This window comes from Asparagus officinalis, chromosome 8 (assembly GCF_001876935.1).
Source record: "Asparagus officinalis chromosome 8, Aspof.V1, whole genome shotgun sequence".
NCBI classification, from domain to species: domain Eukaryota; kingdom Viridiplantae; phylum Streptophyta; class Magnoliopsida; order Asparagales; family Asparagaceae; genus Asparagus; species Asparagus officinalis.
This window is the reverse complement of record NC_033801.1, coordinates 121,734,315-121,757,119: the sequence shown is the minus strand read 5'-3', so window position 1 is coordinate 121,757,119 and position 22,805 is coordinate 121,734,315. Positions and strand designations below refer to the sequence as shown.

Here is a 22,805-nt window from a genome sequence, read left to right as displayed (position 1 = left end):
GAGCTTAAAACCATTATTCTCATATCCATATAAATACAGGAAGCAGCCGAACTGACAAAGAATTGACAAATCTAATACAAGCAGAGAAGCTGCCTGAAGTCAAAAATTACCATCACCCAACTAAAACTATCCAGAAAATAACGATATCAAATATAACAACCGGGAGTTAGTTAATCACAATAAATAAACAACATACACACATTAATTAAAAGAAGATGAACGCTACAAAAGATTCAACTCACATCTTTAAGCCTTTTTATCAAAGCATCCAAAGATTTCTTCTTCGGATTCGGCTTTGCTCCCCTCGTACCAAAAGTCCCAAACAGTCGATCCGATGAATCCCTAAACTTCTCGGATATAGACACTACCTTCTTGTAATCAAGCTTGTTATAACTCCTCTCTCTAATAACTGGATTCAAGAAATTCTCTGGGTGATTGCTCATCAGCAAATTAACCAATTGCCTCGCCTCTATCAATGCCATCTTTAGCTCACTATCATCTGGTTCGCCAAATATCTGAGATTGGTCTTCGGCAAAAGATTCAAACAGCTTGAGATCGGTATCAATTCCTATTACTGCGTTGCCATTGAACCTCTTTAAGGAATCACTGAGAAACATGCCGACAATTTTATCTGATATGTGAGAGAGAATGCCACGAACAATGCGTACGAGGACTTGGACTGGGAGTATTTGCTGAGCGGTGGAAACTAGGGTTTCGAGGTATATAAGAACCTCGTTGGAGTACTCGTTGCCACTCTGAGGTGGGTCGTCGGCCATCCAGTTGATGGAGTCGGTTAGTAGCATGAAATCATCGATCTTGTTTCTTAGCAAGCTTATTAGTAGTTCTTCAACGGCGTCACGAGATTTTTTTAGTGGGAAGTCTCTACGACTCCTCTCAGCTATTCGAAGTGGGATTCCAGAAAGTTGGGCAGCATGGCGGAAGAAGAAGTCGCAAGCTCTCTCGAAGACTACCATGTTGGCTGCAACCTGTGTTTTTATAAATATTATCTTGTGAAGATCAAACTTTGGAGGAATAAATATTTGTTTGTATGAAATTGTCTAAGGATGGGAACCAGGATGAAAAATAAACTACACGGTAGAAGAGTGGAGAGATGTAAAATTAATATCACGAAGAGATGTAAAATTAATATCACGAACTACTGCACGAAAACATAAGAGTTACCATGTAGGCAAATCATTGCAGTCCATGATAAGTTAATAAATGACAGCAATAATTAATCAATTAACTAGAAAAAAATGGTGAACTCCTAGTGTTAATTCATCAAATATGATGGAAAAGTTTTTGAAACATAAGCAGGAGTTGGTTGATGAACATGTTCATGGTACATTTTAGCATTTTCTCAAAAGGAAATTTATCAAATATCTATCAAACTGACAATGAGGTGCAATGTTCAAGAATTTCAGCTATGAAGAATATATGCTAAAGCTGCAGCTACAGAGTTATAACATAGCCAATTTGATCATGCCAGAACCAGTTTGAGCTCAAAATTGAAGTTATTTGATCCATCTGAAGCTTAATTTGGCAATTTTATGGCCAGTAGCTCTGAGCCTAGATCCCAATTTGAAGCTTATCTTGTTTGATATTTGACATTCCAATGGACAAAAGCTGTTTTAGAACCCATTTGATTAGAATTTTCCGTGCAAAACGTATTCATAACATCTCTTCCCTTTGCACAACCATAAATATCAAACATGTCAGGGTAAATGTAATTATGTAAATAAACAAGAAAGATGGCATTCATTAACTCTGGGCTTGTTACTATCTTAAAACTTATTTAAGTGTACAGTATATTAGTTTTTTGTTGCATTCAAGACTAATTCATGTTCGAGCTCAGCTTCATTAATTTTCAACCTAGGCTAGAAGTTTAAGCTCAATTGACCATAAGATGCATTCAGGACTTCACACTCATTTATTTATTGGACCGTTCTCGCATTATTTACACCCACATTTCAAAATGTTCATATAACACAAGAAGCTTGGATGTTCATCTACAGACACAACCAATATTGGTCACAGTTGAACTTAACATGCATTCAGATGCTCATTTATTTATTGGATTCATTTCAAATATTGGCACCCGATTCAAAATGTTTATTGAACATATGAAGCTTGGATGTCCGTCTATAGACACAATCATGAACAAAAAACATGTGCGCGTGCGCTTGGGCTGGCGCGCGTGGTGGTGTCGGTCAGGTGTGTGTGGTGTGATGGAGAAGCGGGGGTGGGGTGTTCAAAGGGGAAGAAATCTCAGGCTCTGGCTAACCATTGGCATCACTCTAATTCACATTATTCTGATGGTGGGTTGGGGCAGGTATTGGTAACGATGGATTAGGGTTTGTGTTTTCAACACAATATAAGAAGGGTAACTAGGGATAAAGCTAGAAGGCGTGGATATAAAAAACATGACATGCAAGGGCAATATATTCCGGAAAAGGTACTTAAAAAAAGATGCGTTAAGAGGTGGCTGGTGCATCAGGTGTCTGACTGGATTAGGCTTCAAAATAGAACTGCTGTGCTTCAAAAGAATAAAAGCTTTTATTTTGAAGTCAAGTTGGGAATTCTACATGTACTGGATTAACAGATCTGTCCATCAATGACCCATTAAAACAACTCTAGATTCCACCTGGCAAATAGGATTAGGTAGATTTCCGCACAAATGATTGGTTACAATCAAATAATATAAACAAGTTCATGGATCTACAATATCAATATCATAGGTCATGCAAGCGAAAGAAGTGTATCATCCCTCATGATCCAACCACTATTTATTTACCCCTTTTGACATCCTTTTTTATTGCATTATTTGGATCTGTTCATGCCCACAAAACGCTAGTAGTCGATCAACTCAATCCTCAGATCTTGAATGAGGACCAGTTGAGATCCAGGGTGGCTGAATCTGGCTTGGGTTTTTTGTATGATTCAATTTGAGTTGGGTCCGAATCCGAAGTCCAATAAAAACTTCCTAGAATAAGGAACATAAATATATTCTAACTAGTAAACAAGAGAATTTCTTTCTTTTTTCCTAGTTTTGTAAGAGTGAAGAATCCAAACCTTGGTATGAAAATACTGAATTATAAGCGGAAACACAAAGAAACCCTCGATTAAGAGACTTTTGCAGTTGTAGTTATCATTTTTCTCATGGGAAGAAGCATATCGAGTGCTAGATATACTCAATGAAGTAAAGGAATTAATTAATACACGAAATTTCATGTGGTGTACCAAGTAAAATGTACTATCAAGCCCAATTACACTGAAGTTCTTGTGCAATTACTTAATAACTAGATTTAAGTCATAAACATGGCTTAATGCAGTGAATGAATAGCTCCTTCAATTTGTCATCCTTATTTTCCATCATGCTTTGATTTGCCGACATGAGTATTGTATCCTGGCAGTGACATGGGCCAGATTCGAAGTAAGGACAGATAGTACCTTTTGTTGTATAAATATATTTAATTGTATAAATATATTTAACACATGGTTTCAAATAAGCACAACCATAATTGTGCAGGGAAGAAGCTTAATGAGAAAAGGAATGCATATAAACTTTGTACATAATGCCTTTTTCAGTGACTAACATCATATTATGACATAATTTACAAGGAAACAAAAGCATGTGATGCCTAAATAGCTACCAAATTTGTTGGTGGACAGATACCAAGACGTGATGGACATACGTTTCGCCTCCTAGAGAAATAGATAGACAAATGTTTAGAAGGAAAAAAAAGTATAATACTGTAACTGATATACAAAAGTCTGCTTTGTGGTTGTCATTTGGTATACGATAAAGATACAATACTTAAAGCATACTTGTAAAAAAAATCATAAAGAAAAATGTGAAGGCAAACAATTCGGATATGCATATCTTCAAGTGTTATACACAAAGTAATAAAAAATACATACAAAAGCGTCGTAGATAAACTAAAAAGGTGTGTAAATTTCACAAAACTTGTGCACGAGCTATTGTTTAGGAGTTTTACAGGGAATTACCATAAACTATTTTTAGTTTATGTGTTAACTTTTACTAATGGCAGCTATAGTTTAGTGAAATTTACCTGCATTGCCTGGGAAACACCAAGGGACTGTGACTTGACAAGTCGCACAAGAGAACTATCAAGCGCCTCAACGAGCAACCTATCAAGATATTTCTTAACAACAGCATAGAAATCAAGCTGCCCTCCATACGACATGAAACTAACCGAATCTTCAATGAACGACCTCACGATCCGACAACAATCCGGAACCGTAGATGAGAATGGCGCAACAAAAGGAAACGCCGGAACAATATCAGAAGTCTGTATCTGAAACGAGAGCACATTCATCGAATACTCATACTCCTTCTTCATCAACATCTGCTCAAACTTATCAGCAGCCAAAGCTTCCGAGATCTGCTTCCTACAATCGTTAAGCAACAAATCGTGATACTTATCCCGATGTTTGCTCAGCACATCAAGCAATGGATCTACTGCATATCCATATCTCCTCAATGTCACTCCCAAAAGAGACACATAATCCTTGATCAACAACAAATGGCTCGCAGTCATCATTCTCGAGAACTGATCCTCAAGAACCGACACCATTTTGGCCACCGCAGTCTCCCAGAGAGACTCCACATCTGCCCTAGTCACCAATCCCCCTCCAGTTCTCAAAATTCGATCCTCCACGATGAAAAACCCTGCGATCTGAGCAAAGAAAGTCTGATGCGACTCGAGAAACGGAGTCATGGACGACACCTGGAAGTCTGAGGTCAGCTGCAGCTTCCTGTTCTCAAAATAGTACTTCTTGAACCTCTCCTTCAACCCTAACGTCTGATGGATGTGATAAGCTCGATACAACGGCGTAAGATCAAACCCTAGGATCGAAGAGTTCACCTCATCGGCCCCATCATCATCATCCTCATCCAAAGCATAGATCAAATCCCTGGAGCTCAGCCTCGACTGCTCCTTCCGCCTGCCGCTGCTTCAGATGCCTCAGATCCTCCTCCCTGCTGCCGTCGCCGCCGAACCCGTGCCCGTCCGATCGCGATCTGCCCTAGATTCCTGCTCGCCACTCGGATCTGCCGCCATCCAGTCGTTAAAAACTCGACGCCAATCTTCTTCCTCCAGCAGAAAGACCTAACGAGGGATATGCCACGTGCAGCATCCGCCGATCGTCGGCCAGCGGCAACTGATCTTTGACCACGGCCTCGCTCGATCTGATCCAGACGTCCTCCAGGCCAGATACAGCGCGTCCTCAATTTTTTCGAGATTCTTGTTAGCGCGCGAAGCAGAGGGCCGCAGCACCTTCACGCCACATGCAGCGCCGCCGCGCGTGCGCCGCTGCAGTGTTCACCGAGACCGCCGACGCCCTCGAGGTACGAGTCGGACGCCCTGCCTAAGGAGGCGGGGCCGGCCGGGCGGACTGGAGAGGTGGAGTTGGAGTCGGGAGATCGAGCTTTTTAGGGGTTTCGCGGCTCGGAGAGGAGGGAGCGGAGGTCGTCGACGGCGCGAAATGAAGTCGCTGGTTAGTGAGCTTTTGCAATGACGACTGCGTCTCGGACTCCTCCTTGGATCGGGCGAAGAGGCGGAGGTTGTGAGGATAAGGGTGCCTCGGGCTTGAGCTGGGCGGAAGGCGCGCGGGACGAAGGGGAGAGGTCGTCGCCGGTTGGAGATGGCGGCGGAGAGGAGGCAGGAGATCTTGGTTCTGCTGAGTGCGGTTTCGGGTTGCGTGGGTTTCGTGGAGCGCATTTTTTGGGGGCGGGTTTGGATCCGATAAGAGAGGGGTAAGAGGGGATCTAGGCGGAAGAGAGGAGGACGGGAGGAGTTAATTACGGGAGAGGGAGTTCGCTTAGATTTTAGTTTTTCCCGGGTAATAATTTTTAGTTAAGGTGGTATTTCGATATTAGTCCTTCAAAGGATTTCAACCTTTAAATCTCCTAACCATCAAATTCGCTACAGGGCCCTATGTCATATAAGTTGTTTGAAATTAGTCCCATGCCCAGCATCTGTAATCTGTATGCAATATTGGAGGGAACATTTCTTTAACTTCCCGGGGTTAGTGGGCGCAATATGATTTGGCGAGACGAGGATTTTAGCATTGATCTTGAGAGCAATGGAGTTATAATAAAAGATAAAAGCGAGAGTTGAGAGAGAGAAAATTGACATTTGGGGGGAGTGTGTCTAAGATTAAATGATTTGGGGGACTTCATAACAATTTCAATGATTTGAGGGACTAAAATAAAATTTTGGGAGACTAATATCTAAATAACTCTTTAGTTAACAAATTAATATTTTTTTTGAAGTTTTGGGTTTAGGTGCAATTGTGCAAGGTTATAACTTACAACGAACTCCTAGATTGAAGCGAGTTGGTCGGGTGGGTAGCCTGAGTTGGTAACTGACCCAGGCTCTGAAGTGGGGGCCATCCAGTGTGCTGTCCAGGCTTCCAGCCCAAGGGCCTTGATAAATTAGGTCCTGTTGGGCCAAGAGCAAATAGGTGATTTTTATGGCCTTCGCTTCCCATGATACTTCTGTTTTCTCATCGAGAACACAGATACAGCAGCCAGTTCAAGAGAAATGCATTCAGTGTGTAGGATCCATGTACCTGGTTACCAGTTCAAGAGAATAAGATCAACATCAGTTACTGACCACCAAATTGAATAGAGATGCAAAGAAACTAATCTAACTCAATTTCCATAACAATCACATAACAGCTAAGCCCAACTTCTATATGAACTAGTCCAACATCTATAAGCTCTACACGTGCAAATAACCTCAATCCCCACTATGTAACAGTATATAAAAAAAAGATTATTCTGCTACCATATCATCCAAAGGTCTTTCTCCACATATTATGTACATATATACACATGTACACCAGCCAGCGGACCCCGTATACATCAGTTAAACATGGTTCTCAGCCCTGAGATGAGAATAACAATCATCACTAGTATTAAACCCACCCAAGCAAACCCAGCAAATATGCTTCCCACATCTGCACTCGATATGATTGCACCCTTCAACCTTCTCTATAGTATGCCCACAAGCTGGGCAATCCCTCACATGCATTTTCCCCTTTCTCCATTCCATCAAAGACTTATCTGGCTCATCCTTAAACTCCTTGTATCGCTCACAAGAAATAAAAGGATGATACTCCAAGTGACACCGAGTGCAAGTCTCAGCCGAGCAAGCTCCACATACAAATAGAGCATCAGGTTGTTCATCCTCGTCGGCGACTTGGTATATAGATGGACAGTCAGGAGAGGGGCAAAATCGATAACGCCCGTTACTTGAGGCGACAAAGGCCCCCAGTGAGGCCCGAAAGAGATCTTCTAATTTATTGGTTGGTAGCAAGGATTTGAGATCGACAAGCAGGAAAGGCTCATTGCAATTAGCCTTAGTGCAGCGAAGAGGGAAGCCTTCACGTGAGCGAGCAAGAGATTCACACTGGTCTACAAGGCACGAGTGACAGAAGGCATGACCGCAACTTTCGAGCTTATAAGGCTCGTCAATCTCACATAAACAAATCGGGCATTCTGAAGATAGAGATGATAGCAATGCATCAGGTGGAGATGAAACTCCAAGAGATGGAGCTACTTCTGAGACAATCTCTTCAATCCTCTGCTTCAGTTCCTTGCTCCCTCTCACATAAAGAATGTGGCGGCGAGTGTTGAGGCTTAGTTCCACTCCGGGAGCTTTCTCTTTGAGACGCATGAGATCTGCACCAAACCTCTGGACTATATTTTTCATAAGATTTGTGGGAAGGTTATGGCCTCGAAGGCGAATCTCCAGAGGTTTGTTTTCGTGATGTGCTAGCAGTGATTTGACCAGTGTGCCCTCTGCATTGGTGATTGAGCTCGGTGAGCCAAAGATTCTAACATTGAGATTCTGACGGTCATACAGGATGTAGGTACTGGTGTCTCGTTCTATTGATCGGAGCAGTTCGATGCCTTCACGGGTGACGAGGAAAAGGAGAACAGTAGGGGTCAAACCAGGATGGGTTACAATCTTGCCTCTCGTTAGTTGTTCAAGAGGTTTCCTCATATCTGCAACAGTTTTTGTAGCATTGGCAGAGATCTTCACCCTGTAGGTATTAGTGGGGGTCTTCTCCACCGTACAGATCACACCTGAATTAAGTAAGATAAATGATATAAGAAAATATGTAAATAGATCTACTAATCAAACATTAGGTTTAAAGAATACTGAAGAGGCTTTAAAACCAAGTTCCTTGGATAACTCAACTCCATCTTATTTATCAGTAATGAACTAAATTGAAGGAAGAGAAAAAGAAAAAGGGAAAAAAAGTAACAGAGCTACAAGATTCATGCTTTTGGTGGTTCTAAGGGAAATATCATGAGAACTATTTTCCTAAGTTTAGGCTTAGACTTCAATAAATTAAGAAAGGAAAGATTATTGAAAAATTGGAGAGGCTAGTTAGCGGCACGCTATGCACAAAACCAAGCAAGCATGGAAATCAGTTCATGAAATTTTCTTCCAATTAGAATACGAAGAGGACATCAGTCTGCCACCTCTTTCCCCCCAACCAAAAACTTGCTCCAGCTCCATGAAACCCTAGGAAGAGCATTAACAAAATTCAACGGCAACTACCAACCTCATGTCAGCCCTCTGGTCAATGACGCGGGAGAGGGGGGGGGGGGCTGGGGGGGTGGCCATGGCCGCCCCTAGATGTTTGGTAAAAAGTGAAGAGAAAATAGTAGTAGTATAGGGTTTGGACCTTGTGATTGTGGGCTAATAAGGCTTGAAATGGGTTTGTTAACAATTATATCTACAAAATCCAAGACCCAACTTCAAATATCCACACCAAATCCATTCTGTTTTCCACACATAAAAAAATATCAGATCATAATATCTTTTGTAATCTATTCTCTTTGCCGATTTAATTTTTTTTCTTTCACAAAACTTTTTTTCGCGATTCTTTTTGGTCACAAACGCTTCATGATTTGACCTCTCTATTCTTCGTCCTCCCTCTATTCACTCCACCGCAGAGGAACACACAACAGTCAACCACCTCTTTGACTTCGTCTCAGGGTGAAAATTGTCATCTTTTTTATGTTTTCTCTCGTAATATAGATTAATTTGTTTTGTTAAATCTTTAAATTGCTTCTGGACCTATGGTTTAGGGTAAAAGATATAATTTTAGAGATTAATAATTGAGATTAGATTAAAATTAGAATATTTTCTTTGGGTTATTGCTTCTTTTTTATTATGATTTGAAATAAATTTCAATGATATAAACATAATTTGTACTTTGCGGTTAACTGTCATGATTGCAAAAGGATAAAACCTTATAGTTGGTGGTTACAGGAAAACAACTATAACTGATTAATATTTGAAAATCTCTTGAACAACCCGTACAAAGTGAACAACATCTTACACCAAATCCAAAAACTCCAGCTTTTAGTTGAATATGAAATATGATGATATATATTTTGGCCCCCCAAGAAAGAAAAATTCCTAGGTCCGTCACTGCCTCTGGTAATAATAATAATAATAATAAACTCATGTTGAACCAACAATAACCAAGAAAGAAGCTTACAGGGCAGATCAGCCCAAGATTGAAGAGAGCTTTCCAAGAGAAAAGGCCAAGTTTGGAGAGAGGGATAAGAGGTTTTAACCCAATGCAACCAGCAAGCAAGTTTCATGGACTTATAATAAAAAATAGGGATAAAGATCTGGCATGGCCAAAGCATGGCACCGATCAGGGGTGCCTACGTGCAGTATGTTCTTAAACAGGCACAAAAAAAGCTTCTCATATAATAGGAAAAAGTATAGTGTTTGCAATACGTAAACAAAAAAAAAAGTGTTTGCACTCATATTATAGTTTCAATAATGCATCCTAGCTGACCCAGCTGAATTGAAGACAACATACAGAACATAGCTACAATAAGTAATGCTCGCTGTTATAATATTTTGTAGACATCCGTAAAAGAAAAAGCGTCCCATGCATTTTCATTTTAACTTCTAAAATGCTCTCTCTCTCTCTCTCTCTCTCCATTGCTGAAATCTATAGTCGTTTCTCTATGTAACATTTAATGTAAACATATTGGATCACATGGGGGATCTAGAATGAATGTAGGAGGATGTGATTATCATTGGAATTTGATATCACTCAAATCTTTGGCTTTTTTTGCAACTTACGATGAAGATATTTCACAATTGCAGATCTTATCATCTATAGTGATGCGGAAAGTAAGATAAACAGTAAAGCAGGAGGCCCAGCTAAGAGTTTACGATCATTGGTGGCAGAAAACATGATAGATATCTTAAAATTACAAAGGTTAAAATAGATAAAAAATTGGATAAAAAGATCTCAGCACAGGCAAGATGTGGTATGATGATTTTTATGAGTGTCAAAGCTTATATGTAGATATTCAAAAAAGCAAGAGCACATTCAACCATCTTAAGGATAATATAATAAAACATAATCATAGAGGCAAAGGGACAACTTCAAAGACTTAATAGCTATGAACTTCTAAATTTTGATTAATTGTTCAATATGATAGTTTCTAGTTCACACAAGAACCAAGAAATGAAAATTATATGAGGATTAAAATGCATAAGAAACATGTTATGTGCAGAATAAGAACACACAAATATCAAAGAAAAGAAGAAATTTAATAATGGAAAATTGATAGAGTTTTTTTTTGGGGTGTCAGGAAGGGAGAAAAAGATGATAGACGAAGTTGAAGACGATTTATGTTCGAAGTAAATACACTCGAAATCTAAAGACAACAAACATGTCAGCATGCTATTTGAATCAGCAATGGAAATCTACGTAGCATAGACTCTTGTGAAGTCAAGCCAATCAAACACGTATATTGCCACAATAGTTCTGTGCATGTGCTTTCTAGAATTTCCATGTGCCAGTGTTGTATCATCATTGGCATGCCAAAACACCATGCAACATAGATAAATACCAACACAAGAAAATGAAGAAACTCTGCAAATGCTGGAACAGTTTATATCAACAGTATATAGAAATAATAAAAAGATGAATCTTTTTAAGATAGCTTTTGTATGAGAATGTTTTAATGAGAAATATGGTGGATACCCTTTGACTGCGGATATTATAGAGAAGTAAGACCCTCTAACAAAATTTGGATTGTATAGTATGAATTCTCATGCAAGATGTGAACCAGAGATTTGGTTTTGCCACTAAAAAGGAGGTTGATGGAAGGGCAAAGCAGGCTTCAAGTCCCAAAAAGCAGTCTAGTAACTCTACACTACAGTTTTTGGCTGAAGCTAAACACACTAAATAAGGTAGGCCTTCCTATCTGTCAAATTATCTTTGAAAAGGTTTTCTGACCGCACGGTTTTCCTGACAAGGAATCCAGAGCCAGGTTAGTTATCAAGAGCAGACAGGAGGAAGCAGAAGGGGAAATTTGGTTCATTTTCCTAGTAGAAAATAATGGCGTGAGGAGCTGTGTATCTAAATGGGGAATGAAGTATAATAATGAGTATTAAAACATCTTATTATTCGATTTAGGATCACCAAAATAATTTAATGAAAAAAAGATTTTAAGTGATATTTTCTCCTTTTGTTGTTAAATCAAACAATAAATTTGTGTGGAATGGCTACCCGCTCCTGCACAGAATCACATGTTCTTAAAAGCATCAATATTAAAGAAAAGACATAGCCAAACACCACTATACCCATTTGTACAGGTCTGGCTCAATAAAGAGTTAAACGATAGTCTGATTAACTTTTAATAACTATTATTAATCTTCATGTGTTATATGTAATATTTTGAAAAAGATAATTTCAAAACTTTGAACATGGTTTGTTATTTATATATACTTATTGATTTTATGCTAATTAATTTTAGATTTTAGCTATATTTTATTGGTGGTTTTGTTTTAATACAACCTTGTCAACCATCACGTCTAATATTATTGGTTTAAGCATGATCATACTCCCTTTAAAAGCACGAGTTCGGAAAAATCTTTTAGTAGACAAAAATACCATTGGAATTTAAATACTAATCTATTAAGTAAGAGTAACTTGATAAATTGATAAATCCTTATTGGATATACATAGTATGAAGATAAGGATATGGTTTAAATTGAAATGTAAACCTAAATGAAAGAGCAACTCAAGTAAATTAGACGATTTATTAAATACCAAATTTATCTCATTGCTCTTATATGTGATCAATGATCAAATTGCAAACAATTATTCACGTGCTACATGATTAATAATTGCAAAGTGAGAACAATTATTCACATGATATATGATTAATAATTACACACAACGTGACGATCTCTCACCAACTAAAATTCAAGTAGTTCACAATACGCGATCTCTCACCAACTAAAATTCAAGTAGTTCACAATACGCTTAGGTTAATTAGACGATTTATTAAATACCAAATTTACCGTAGTTCACAATACGCTTAGGTTAATTAGACGATTTATTAAATACCAAATTTACCCCCTCGCTCTTATATAATGTGATCAATTTATCAAACCGTAAACAATTATTCACGTGCTACATGATTAATAATGCAAATCTGCAAACAATTATTCACATGCTATATGATTAATAATTACACACAAAGTGGCGATCTCTCACTGACTAAAATTAAAGTAGTTCAAAGTACTGCATAGTTAGTTTCAAAATTTAATTATACTATTATTATTTAAATAGAACTTTATTTATAATTGTTATCCTCTCACATGCAACATCATATACCAATATATATAAGCCAAGAAATTATAATAATTTTCATAGCACTTTTATCTCCTTCTATAGGCATGTGCCTTTGCTATTAGATTAGATTAGGTTAGATTATTTTAAAGCAATTAATTATATTGTATATCTGATCTTTTCAGATCAAGAAATTACAATAGCTTTCACAGTACTTTTATCTCCTTCAACAAGTATGTGTCTTTGTTATTTTCTTCGTATTAGAATAGATTAGATTGTTTAAGAATTATGAATTATAAAATTGCAACAATTTTCACAGTACTTTCATATATTTTCTTCTTATTAGATTAGATTAGATTATTTTAAAGTAATTAATTATATTGTATGTTTGATTTCTTTTCAGATCACAAAGTTTAATTATACTATTATTATCTAAATAGATATTGTTTGTATAAAAGTCAAAGAGAATCTCACACGTTCTTTGATCTTAATGCTAATTATAATACTTATATATGAGTTTTTATTAAAATAAATTTTATGTATGTGGTTAACTTATATGATCCTACTTTAATCAGATTAGATAATTTAACATTTGTTCTTTACACTCAAACTCTTTCGCAAAATCAAGAGATTTTTAAAATTAATCTTGGGGGTTGTTTGCATTAAAAATTATGTTAGAGGGCCCATACAGTCTGTTTTATAGTTTAAGATTGTCAACACATTTTATCTCTTATGCATATCAATTATGAGTAATAATATAATTTAATTGATCCAGGTGTATCCTAATATATTTCTGGACTCTTATCTTGTCTTTTGCTCTTTATCATGTACAAACCTAGCGATTCTTATTCAATTCCTTCTTTTTTCTTTTTTGTCTTTTGGCATCGTCTATTGTTCTTCATTATGTACAAACCCATTTTATGGATTAGGCTTATGGTTTTTGAGGGGGGAGCAGAAGACAATTAGGTTGATTTTGGTGTTGGACTTCATTATTTGAAGAGATTAATTTCAAAAAATTCAACTCCAACATAATATCACAATTGATATAGATGATGAAGACGCTACTCTAGAATTGCCCAATCAAAAGATAAAGGTGGAGAAAGATTGATCTTGACTCAATTAAAACATAAAATAAAAAGAATAAATGATAATATTTTTTGAATATTTTATACTATAACTTAATTTTTGAGTAAAATTAGGAATTTTTAGAATGAATTTTCATGCAAAATTTTTAGTATTTTTGCATGCTTATGTGATTGCTTTTATCACATAAAATTATATTGTAGTTACCATTAATATTTAGTTTTGTCTTTTTATTATTTTAAGTCTATCAAATAATGTAGGCTGAGATCTCATATATATATATATATATATATATATAGAGAGAGAGAGAGAGAGAGAGAAACTTATGTCAACTTAAGTGGACGTCCACTAAGTTTTTTAGTCATTGATGATCATTTGATTGAGCTACATTATAGATGATCCGCTCCATTGAACTTGATCTACATATTTTAAAACTCCAACACACCAAATTTGGGGTGAACCCGTTGTGGTTCGTATGCTTTTGAGATTGTTTATTATAAAGCATGAGCTTATAATATTGAAAAGTACAGTGTAATTCTATTTTCAATGCAATAAGAAATGTTATTTTTTATTGCTAGAACTATAGTTCATAATGATATTGTTATTCATCCTTAGCTCCATACTATAGCTTAGTATTAGTATAGTTTAGAATATGACATATAGCATCAATTTAATTTATTTTCTTTTACTATTCTGCTTGAAGATATTATTATGTCAGCTGATATTTTTTTCTGCGGAAATCAATTATGATATCTCAGTTAAGTATATTGATCCCAGTTTAGCACAAAAATCCATTACATTAATTTTTTATAATTTTTAAATAAAAATTATAACAAATCTAATAATTAAAATGAATCTAACTTATTTATAGTAATAAAATAAGAAATAAATTATTTTGATATTAAACCACGTGCAATGCGCGTGCATAAAAACTAGTGAGAAAAAAAGCACTTCATCAAATACACATTTTGCTGCTTGAGTTGAAACTTTCTTAAAAAAAGATGAGAAAACCCCTATTTTTTTATAACATCTCCCTATGCGTGTTTTGAACATGTATTGACATTTTAATGCTTTCTTCAAAGCAAAATTTTAATATATTGCATATTAATGATATTATTTTATTTTTGATAATCTTAGTATTTTCATTGTGATTCTCATTTTTGTTAGTAAACCATTTTACCCATCAAGGCTTAACCAAAGTAAACTAACATGTAGATCAGTATATGAAATGTTCCCCTACCAACTTTCTCCTCTGTACTTGGAGAGCTGGGAGGGAGTCACCATTTTTAATAATTACTCTTATTCTATTACTATGCCAATCAGATAGTATCAACTATCAAGTGATGTTCTCTCCAGGTCAGGAGGAGATATAGTTGAGAAAGAAGTATATCTACTAGAAATAAATTGCAGGATTGAACGGAAAGAGAAATATTATAAGGTTACCATAATACTCACAATGGGACAATAGTTAAAAAATTTTAAAGGAAGCATACCTGTTATACGCTTGAAGTTCTTAAGTAAAGTATTAAGCTCCTCCCTGATAACAGCATATATACGAGCAGGGCAATAAACATAGCTATAAAACACATGTTGACACTGTATCTTCTGCCATGACTCACAGCCAGGTAATACTTTCCCTTGGAGATGCTCCAAAGCTTTTGCTGCCTCCAGATGTAGATTCCCATTAAAAGTTAGCATAGCTTTGACAGCATGATCTTTCGGTTCAGGACTAAACACTTCAATCTGGAAAAGTTGATTTGTGCAATGCCTGTCAGGCATGAACGGAGCAATTTCTCTTCTAAGTGCTTCAGCACAAGTTGCTTCTGGGGCACCTGTGACTGCCTCATATTTCAACAGTTTAACTCCGAGAATTCTCCTAGTCGACGAGCTTACAAATTCCTCATATATTTCTGATTCTGATACATCTTTTGGAATCCCTGCTACAAACACACAACCTCTGAATTTGCCAACCTCAACACTCAAAGATTTTCCCCCAGTTGCCAAGGCACGACATTCATTAACAATGATTTCAGCATCCTCCTCTGCACATAGGACATATGCAAGTCCCCTACTGCGTCTACGTGGCCAGCAAACTTTGGCTCTTACTGCAGAGCATGGTAATGTTTTGTGATTCCCTGCTCTCATTGGAAGTACCTTCAACAAGGAGCCACAAAACTCAACCTCATTCAATTTAGCTGCAGCGTTCTCAGCAGATTCAGGAGTAAGGAATGTTATGTTGCCCCACTTATTTGAGCCTGTGCTTTCTGATCCTGAAGGTTTGGAAAAGCAAGCTACTCCAGGAGCGTATCGTTCAACCAGCATCAAAAGTTTCTTGTCATTTAAATCAGATGCAGTTGGATGAAATATTTCCACAGTAAGATACCTTTTCTTGAGTTCCAAATGCTTAATTCCAGCACCAAGACCAAATAAAGCCACCGTCGGAGGAGTTCTATGCCCACTATGGAATAAGTTTTTTTCAATGCACTCATCTCTCAACCATCTTTTTTCACTCTCCAGGTAATCAGTAACAATGGCTGAAACCTTCTCCATATCCTTTGCAGTAGCAAATATCTGAATTTCACTTCTACCGATGTCAACATTGATACTGATATTGTCATCTCTGCATTCTTCTTTAACATGTGAAATAATACTTCGTAGGTTGGAATTAGATTTGCCACAAAACCTCTTCAAAAGATTATTGCCAACTACAGCCATCACTTTCGAACTCATCTTCCGCTTCTCCAACTGTGTGACATCAAATAAAGGATGCTCAATATTTAACAAGTCTTTATAGTCCACAGAATTTACACAAACCAGATATTTATTGTCAACTGATAGAACTTCACCAAAAACCACCCAATCTGGCTTCTGTCCGTATACTAGCAATGAGCAGGAAGGATGAAGTTGCAGTCGTTGCCCGGATAAAGCCACTTCATAACCAAGCTGCTCAGACCCTGAGAACATGGCAACATTCTCCACAAGAGATGAGAGTACAATTTTCTTCAACAATCTGTCATATTCAGTAGGTCTATTAGGATGCCAACACCAGTAAGAGGGAATGATAGCGTTGAGTTCACAACGCAGACATTTTTCCAACTCCATGACAGTGTCCTGACATCTTCTCATAGATATCGCATTGATGCTATTCTGCCAACACCACTTGCTTCTACTTTCTTGCACTTCCTCCCATTCCTTGTAAACTGAGAGAAGGGTGAAAAGGTCGCCATCACGATGGCAGAATGGCAGCTTACGGCAGTCTGCTTTATGCTTATCATTCTCACTGCCAACTCTACAGAATATACTGCTAGAGTTTGCCATAACAGCAGCAAGCACGAGCCCTTCTTTTTTAAGGCCACAGCCAAAACAATCGAGAATAATCTTCCCAAGACGTGGTTCAATGTCCAACTTGACCAACCGAGAACCAGTAGAGGTAATTTCAAAAATATCATTTTTCATCACAATAGCACCTAGCTGTGCCAGGTTCTGCAAAGCCTTTTGAAGTGCTTTAGGTTCGGGAGCATCAACAAAATCAAAGTCTTGAACGTTATTTATCCCGAGAGAAAGAATCCTCAGAACAGCAATTCCAAGATGCACTTTACGAATTTCAGGCTCTTGATGCATGCTCATAGATAGGAAATCACATTCAGAGTACAACCTATAGCACTTGCCCGGACCTGTTCGACCTGCTCGGCCTGTTCGTTGATTGGCAGAACTTTGGCTGATCCTGCCAACCTTGAGTACATTCATGCCAGTGGAGGGCTCAAACCTGCTATCCTTAACCATGCCAGAATCAACCACATACCTAACATCTTGAATAGTGAGAGAAGTCTCTGCCACATTTGTGGCGAATATAACTTTTCTTTTTCCTGGGTAACTTTGCATGACTCGATTCTGATCTTCATGAGAAAGTTTCCCATGCATCGGTAAGACAACCGCTGAGGGATCACTGAAAGTCTCACAAGCCCATTCTACCTCCATTTGAGAGGTCAAAAAAGCGAGAATTGCACCACCTTCTTCAGTTTTATGAATCACGGTCACCATCATTATAACATCAGACACATATGAAGCGCACTTATCAGGTAATAGCTTAGGAACTCTAGACCAAGAAGCCTTCACAGATACATTAGGAACATATTCGATGCTGACGGGGAAGTTCCTCCCCTTCACATATATGGAAGGACAACCATAAAAATAATCTGCAAGCTTGCTTGCATTAGCGGTAGCAGACATTATTATAACCCTTAAATCACTCTGGCGCAATTCTTTCTTAATTAATGCCAACAAAAGATCAGTGTTCAAGCTTCTTTCATGAGCTTCATCTATGATGATATAAGAAATCCCTTTAAAACTCCTTTTCCCCATGTAATGTTGCAAGAGACAGTGATCCGTCATAAATACAATCCTTGACTTGAATTCTGGAGAAGATGAATATGAAGGACAAGAAACAATAAAGTTGTCATCATCATAGCATCCAATACATTCCTCTACAACTCTTTGTGCTACAGAAATGGCAGCAATTTTGCGAGGCTGCGTGCAAACTACTGATTCAGTAGAAGCTAAGCCAGAATCAGCAATGTACTGCACCAATTGTGTGCTCTTCCCGGAACCAGTATTCCCAATCACAACAGTAACCTGAGAGAAAGGAAGTTGACAATGTACATCAAATATTTGCATTTCAGTTGTCAAAAACACACCTTTATTGTTATACCTGATTGAAAAACATGGTTTGCAGTAGCTCCCTGCGGCAAGAATAGATGGGAAGTCCATCAGTAAGCCTCCGGCACTCCCTCACCACTATCGAGTGAATCCTGACCAAGCATCTCAAGTCCATATCCCTTCCAAACTTGAACAAATCAAACTCCCCGGTTTCCGAAACCCCATCTTTTCCCTCCTTAAGGTAACTCAAAATACTCTCCATGGCAACCTTAAACTCCCCCAATTTCCCATTAATGGTGGCCAACTCCGCCTCCAACCTCTCCTTATTGTCCTTAATCTCCCTCGCAACATTGATCCTCTTCGGCCTGCTAAGCAGACTTGCCTTCCTTCTAATTCCCCTCTCGAGCTCATCAGCCCTCTCCCGACACCTGCTCACGCTCTCGCCGCCGAGAAGCGACTCGACATGCTTGATCAGAATCCCCTTCACTTCGCGCGCTCCTCGCTTGAACCGGCGGACGAAACGGCTTCGACTCCCGGCACGAGGAAGTGAGCCCGTCGAGGCGGCGGGCATAGGAAGCGCGCGTCGGGGCGTCGGAGAGGGAGGAGAAGGAGCTTGGCGACTGTTCTTTTCTCGCGAGAGGGGAAGAAGAGGGGGTCCTTTGAGGGGGGTGGGGAGGGAGGCGTGAGTGTCAATGATCGCCGGGGCGAGGGCTTCGGTCTCGAGAGTGGCGATTGAGAGAGACGAGACTGCGACGGAGGAGGCGGGCGGTGGGTGGGGGTTAGGGCGTAACGTGCGGAAGTGATGCGGGCGGTGGATGTGTAGGAGCAGAACTGGGTGTTGCAAACCCTAACCTAGTTTGGTTTCGATTGTTTTTGGGTGAGAGGGGAGAAGGGAGAAAAGCCGGGGTTTGGGGGGAGGGGGGAGGAATTTGGTGGAGGGTTTTTGTTCGGGGTAAATTACACACTAAACCCCATGAACTTCAATCACACTAAACCCCCAATATCTTTTGCAGAATACGCCGTGAACTATTAGGTAAATTACACACTAAACCCCATGAACATTCAAAACGCCTTTTATATATATTTTTAAGGGGTTCATTGCCAACAGATCCCTGTAGTATCACCCAATTACAAAGAGACTTCTTTGCTTCTGTTGTTACAAATAGAACCCCTATTGTTGCCAATAAACGTCCTGTAGTATTGGCCCAAGTGTGAATAAACCCGATTAGTGAATTTTTCGGCTCTTTTAAAATTTAAAAAGGCTAACAGTTAGATATCTATCATTACTAATAGAACTATAGGAGGTCTATCCACCTCCTCACACATTTTCAACCATTTTAAGAGTAAAAAAAAATTTCATTCAGGGGGTCTATTTGCAACAAGTAGAACCACATGGGGTCTATCTGTAACAAATAAAACTATGGGGGTCTCTTTACTATTAGGTGATATTACTCAGGGTCCGTTCACAGTCAACCCTTTTTCTAATTTATGGGGGTTGTCTATAAAATTCAGAAAGTTTATAGGGGTTTTCTGTAATTCCAAAAACTTATTGACTGTTTACTGCCGTTTTGAATAGAGGTTTAATGCAAAACACAGAATGTTCATGCGAGTTTAGGGCCCGTTTGGATGGACGTAACTATTAGAAGTAAGAAGTGGATTAAAGATGTAACTTCCTCAATTATGAAGTAAAAAGTAGCGGAAGTGGTACTTATTTTGTTTGTTTCATATATTTTTAGAAGTAGCGGAAATAGTACTTCATCATCTTCTTTTATTTATTTGTTTGTTTTGATAGAAATTGGATATATTATTTAAGATCATTTGCCCTTAGTAAATCTCTAATTTAAGTGGACCCCATTTTTTATCCACTTCCCCTCTACTTCTGAGCTTTTAAGGGCGGAAAAAAATTTAGGAAGTAAGAGTGCCACCTAGACGCCACATCTGCATTTATGGAAGTAGATGAAGTAGTCTTTTCAGAGAAATAAACATAATTTTTTGCTTGAACTAGGAGAAACTTCCTCTACTTCAGTTACTTCTTTGCTACTTTCGTGCAAACAAACAGGCCCTTAGTGTAACTAGTTGAAATGCACGTGTAATGCACGTGGTTGAATATCGTGATTATTTAAATTGATAACAATAGAGTAAAAATAAAAAAAAGGAAATAAATTTTTTTTGGGGATTGATCAACTCAATAATCTCTCTCTTAAATAAAATATTATCATTGTTTCCTTCAACCCAGATTGTGGTCACGTGATCTATTATTTGTGAGTTATAAACACATTAATCTAATACAACACCTCTATTTATTAGTATCTTGAAGTCTTCAAAAGATGGGTAATCATTCAATTCGTAAAAGAATTTTGCATATGAATTTACTTGTAATATGTCCATTAAACTTTTAGTTGTGGTTTGACTCATATTCACATTAACTTTTAGTTATTGTTTCACTCATATTTATATTATCTAATATTCTCATTCAATTTTATACCCCATTCACTGTATCATAGAAGTAAAATTGAAAGTATAAAGAATTATTTTCTTACGAATTTAGAAGAACAAGATTATGATATATTTCACTATGTGCTCTAAATATATTTTTTCTCTCTTTGATACAAGGTCCCTATCAAATCTTATCCTAAACGATGTGAAAAAAATGCTATTATAACTCACTTGCCTAGGGTAATTGTAGATACATAACTCATCTAGAATATCTACATCTGCTAAGTGGATTTTGTTGTTGTGAGAGCAACATGTTAGAGATCCGCGAGAACCATCAGTGAGGTCTGTATCTGACATGTCATGGTGGATCTTTTATTTGTACTCGAACTGCTAGATCTTGGATCTTTCCTCTCAATCTATTATTTCCTCTTAGGAAAATGATAGGGGCACACCCCCAACCACATCCCAAACCACACCCCCTCTCTCATATGCTACAGTACACCGGACCCCACATGGGATTTTAAAATTTTTAAAATCTCATGTGGGACCCGGTGCACTGTAGCATATGAGAGAGGGGGGTGTTGTTTGGGATGTGGTTGGGGGTGTGCCCCTAGTGCTACCCTTCCTCTTAATATCACTTTCCTAAACACTGTACAAATTTCGGTGATACACGCTACAACTTTGTATTCAGGGTTAACAGCTATTGACTTCCTGCCTTCAATCGTTCTGATAGGTAGTTTGTTTCTGATATGATCTAGCAGGCTTTGTCTCTTCTTAATATGTCTGGTCTTACTCCTGTTAATCGTTTAATTAGCTAAATGCAACAGACAGTAGTATTACAGAATGTATCACATCTTTGCTAAAGCATAGTGAAACTCGGTATAAGTACGCATTTAAAATTAGTACTAATTGAAGAATACACCTCCTTCACTGTAAGAGTTAGCTACTTATTACCCCTAAACTTAATTGTTAGCACTTTGACAAAGTTGTCTCCTTGTTATTATACTTGTGACCTACATTTTTTCATGCGACTGTCAATGTGTTACAAGGACTGCGAGACCTGTTGAATATACGCCCCCTATATACATGTACTGTTATTGTTGGGCATCAGAGCCAGATAGTGAAGAAAGAAGGGGGAGGAAGACCCAACCTATTTTCTCATCAGATTGTTTCTCTGTACTAGGACGGGACCAAATTAAAGCAGCGCTGGTGATCTCACCGCCAGTGAGATCCGCGAGAATTACCAACTACCTAGAACCCTACGTAGATCTGCGAGAATCACCACTAGAGAGACCAGTGGGAATCAGCAATTGTGATCCTACCAACAATTATGATTAATTCTTAAATTTTCAATTAGAGTTTTAACTAGAAATTTGATATAAGGTTGGCCAGGAAGTTCCTGAGGAGTCTGCACAGACTTTGAAGGCAAGGGACAGACCCGACTTCTTGTGAGGGGAGGAGGATGACACGTTGTGAGCGGTTCGACAGTGGTAGGCTTTATCGGATGGTTGGCTTTATCGGATGAGATCATGAGACTAAACAAAATTTATCATAGGTAATTAATTGTTAAAGTAATTGTAATTAACGCATTATTATTGAATACTTATTCTCTTCATTCCCGCTAAATTCAAATCCCTTCGGCCTCCTGCATCTCATAACCGCCTCCCCTATATGAGTTCATAAACACCTCCCTCATCCAAAACTTCTCTCTATCCCCCCCCCCCCCCCCTTCCCGCCCCCGCTAGCTCAAGCAGATCAAATAGGAGTGTACAGCCACCACTGCCTTTCACGGGCCAAGACGACTCACCACCATCGGATCACATACTTGCATGGTGTAAAAAATAAGAAACGCTCGACTTCCACGATCGCCATTCGCTGTTGTGCGCGGCGCGAAGCTTTCTAGGGCAACAGAAAATAACTAGAACTATAACCAAAACAATATGCAAACCAAATCCACAGCAAGAACACAC

At 38.2% G+C, this 22,805-nt stretch overlaps 2 protein-coding genes across 2 annotated transcripts; both read right to left on the bottom strand.

The window, feature by feature from the left end:
• On the bottom strand, positions 66–5,004 carry LOC109820087 (exocyst complex component SEC15B). Its single transcript, XM_020386156.1, has 2 exons — positions 4,074–5,004; positions 66–986 (listed from the first exon to the last, which is right to left on the bottom strand). Exons 1-2 carry the CDS (start codon positions 4,740–4,742, stop codon positions 234–236), a joined length of 1,422 nt encoding a protein of 473 aa, XP_020241745.1. The 5' UTR covers positions 4,743–5,004; the 3' UTR covers positions 66–233.
• On the bottom strand, positions 6,763–18,970 carry LOC109821825 (ATP-dependent RNA helicase DEAH12, chloroplastic-like). The gene is made up of 3 exons (XM_020387980.1): positions 18,452–18,970; positions 15,237–18,375; positions 6,763–8,119 (listed from the first exon to the last, which is right to left on the bottom strand). Exons 1-3 carry the CDS (start codon positions 18,968–18,970, stop codon positions 6,897–6,899), a joined length of 4,881 nt encoding a protein of 1,626 aa, XP_020243569.1. The 3' UTR covers positions 6,763–6,896.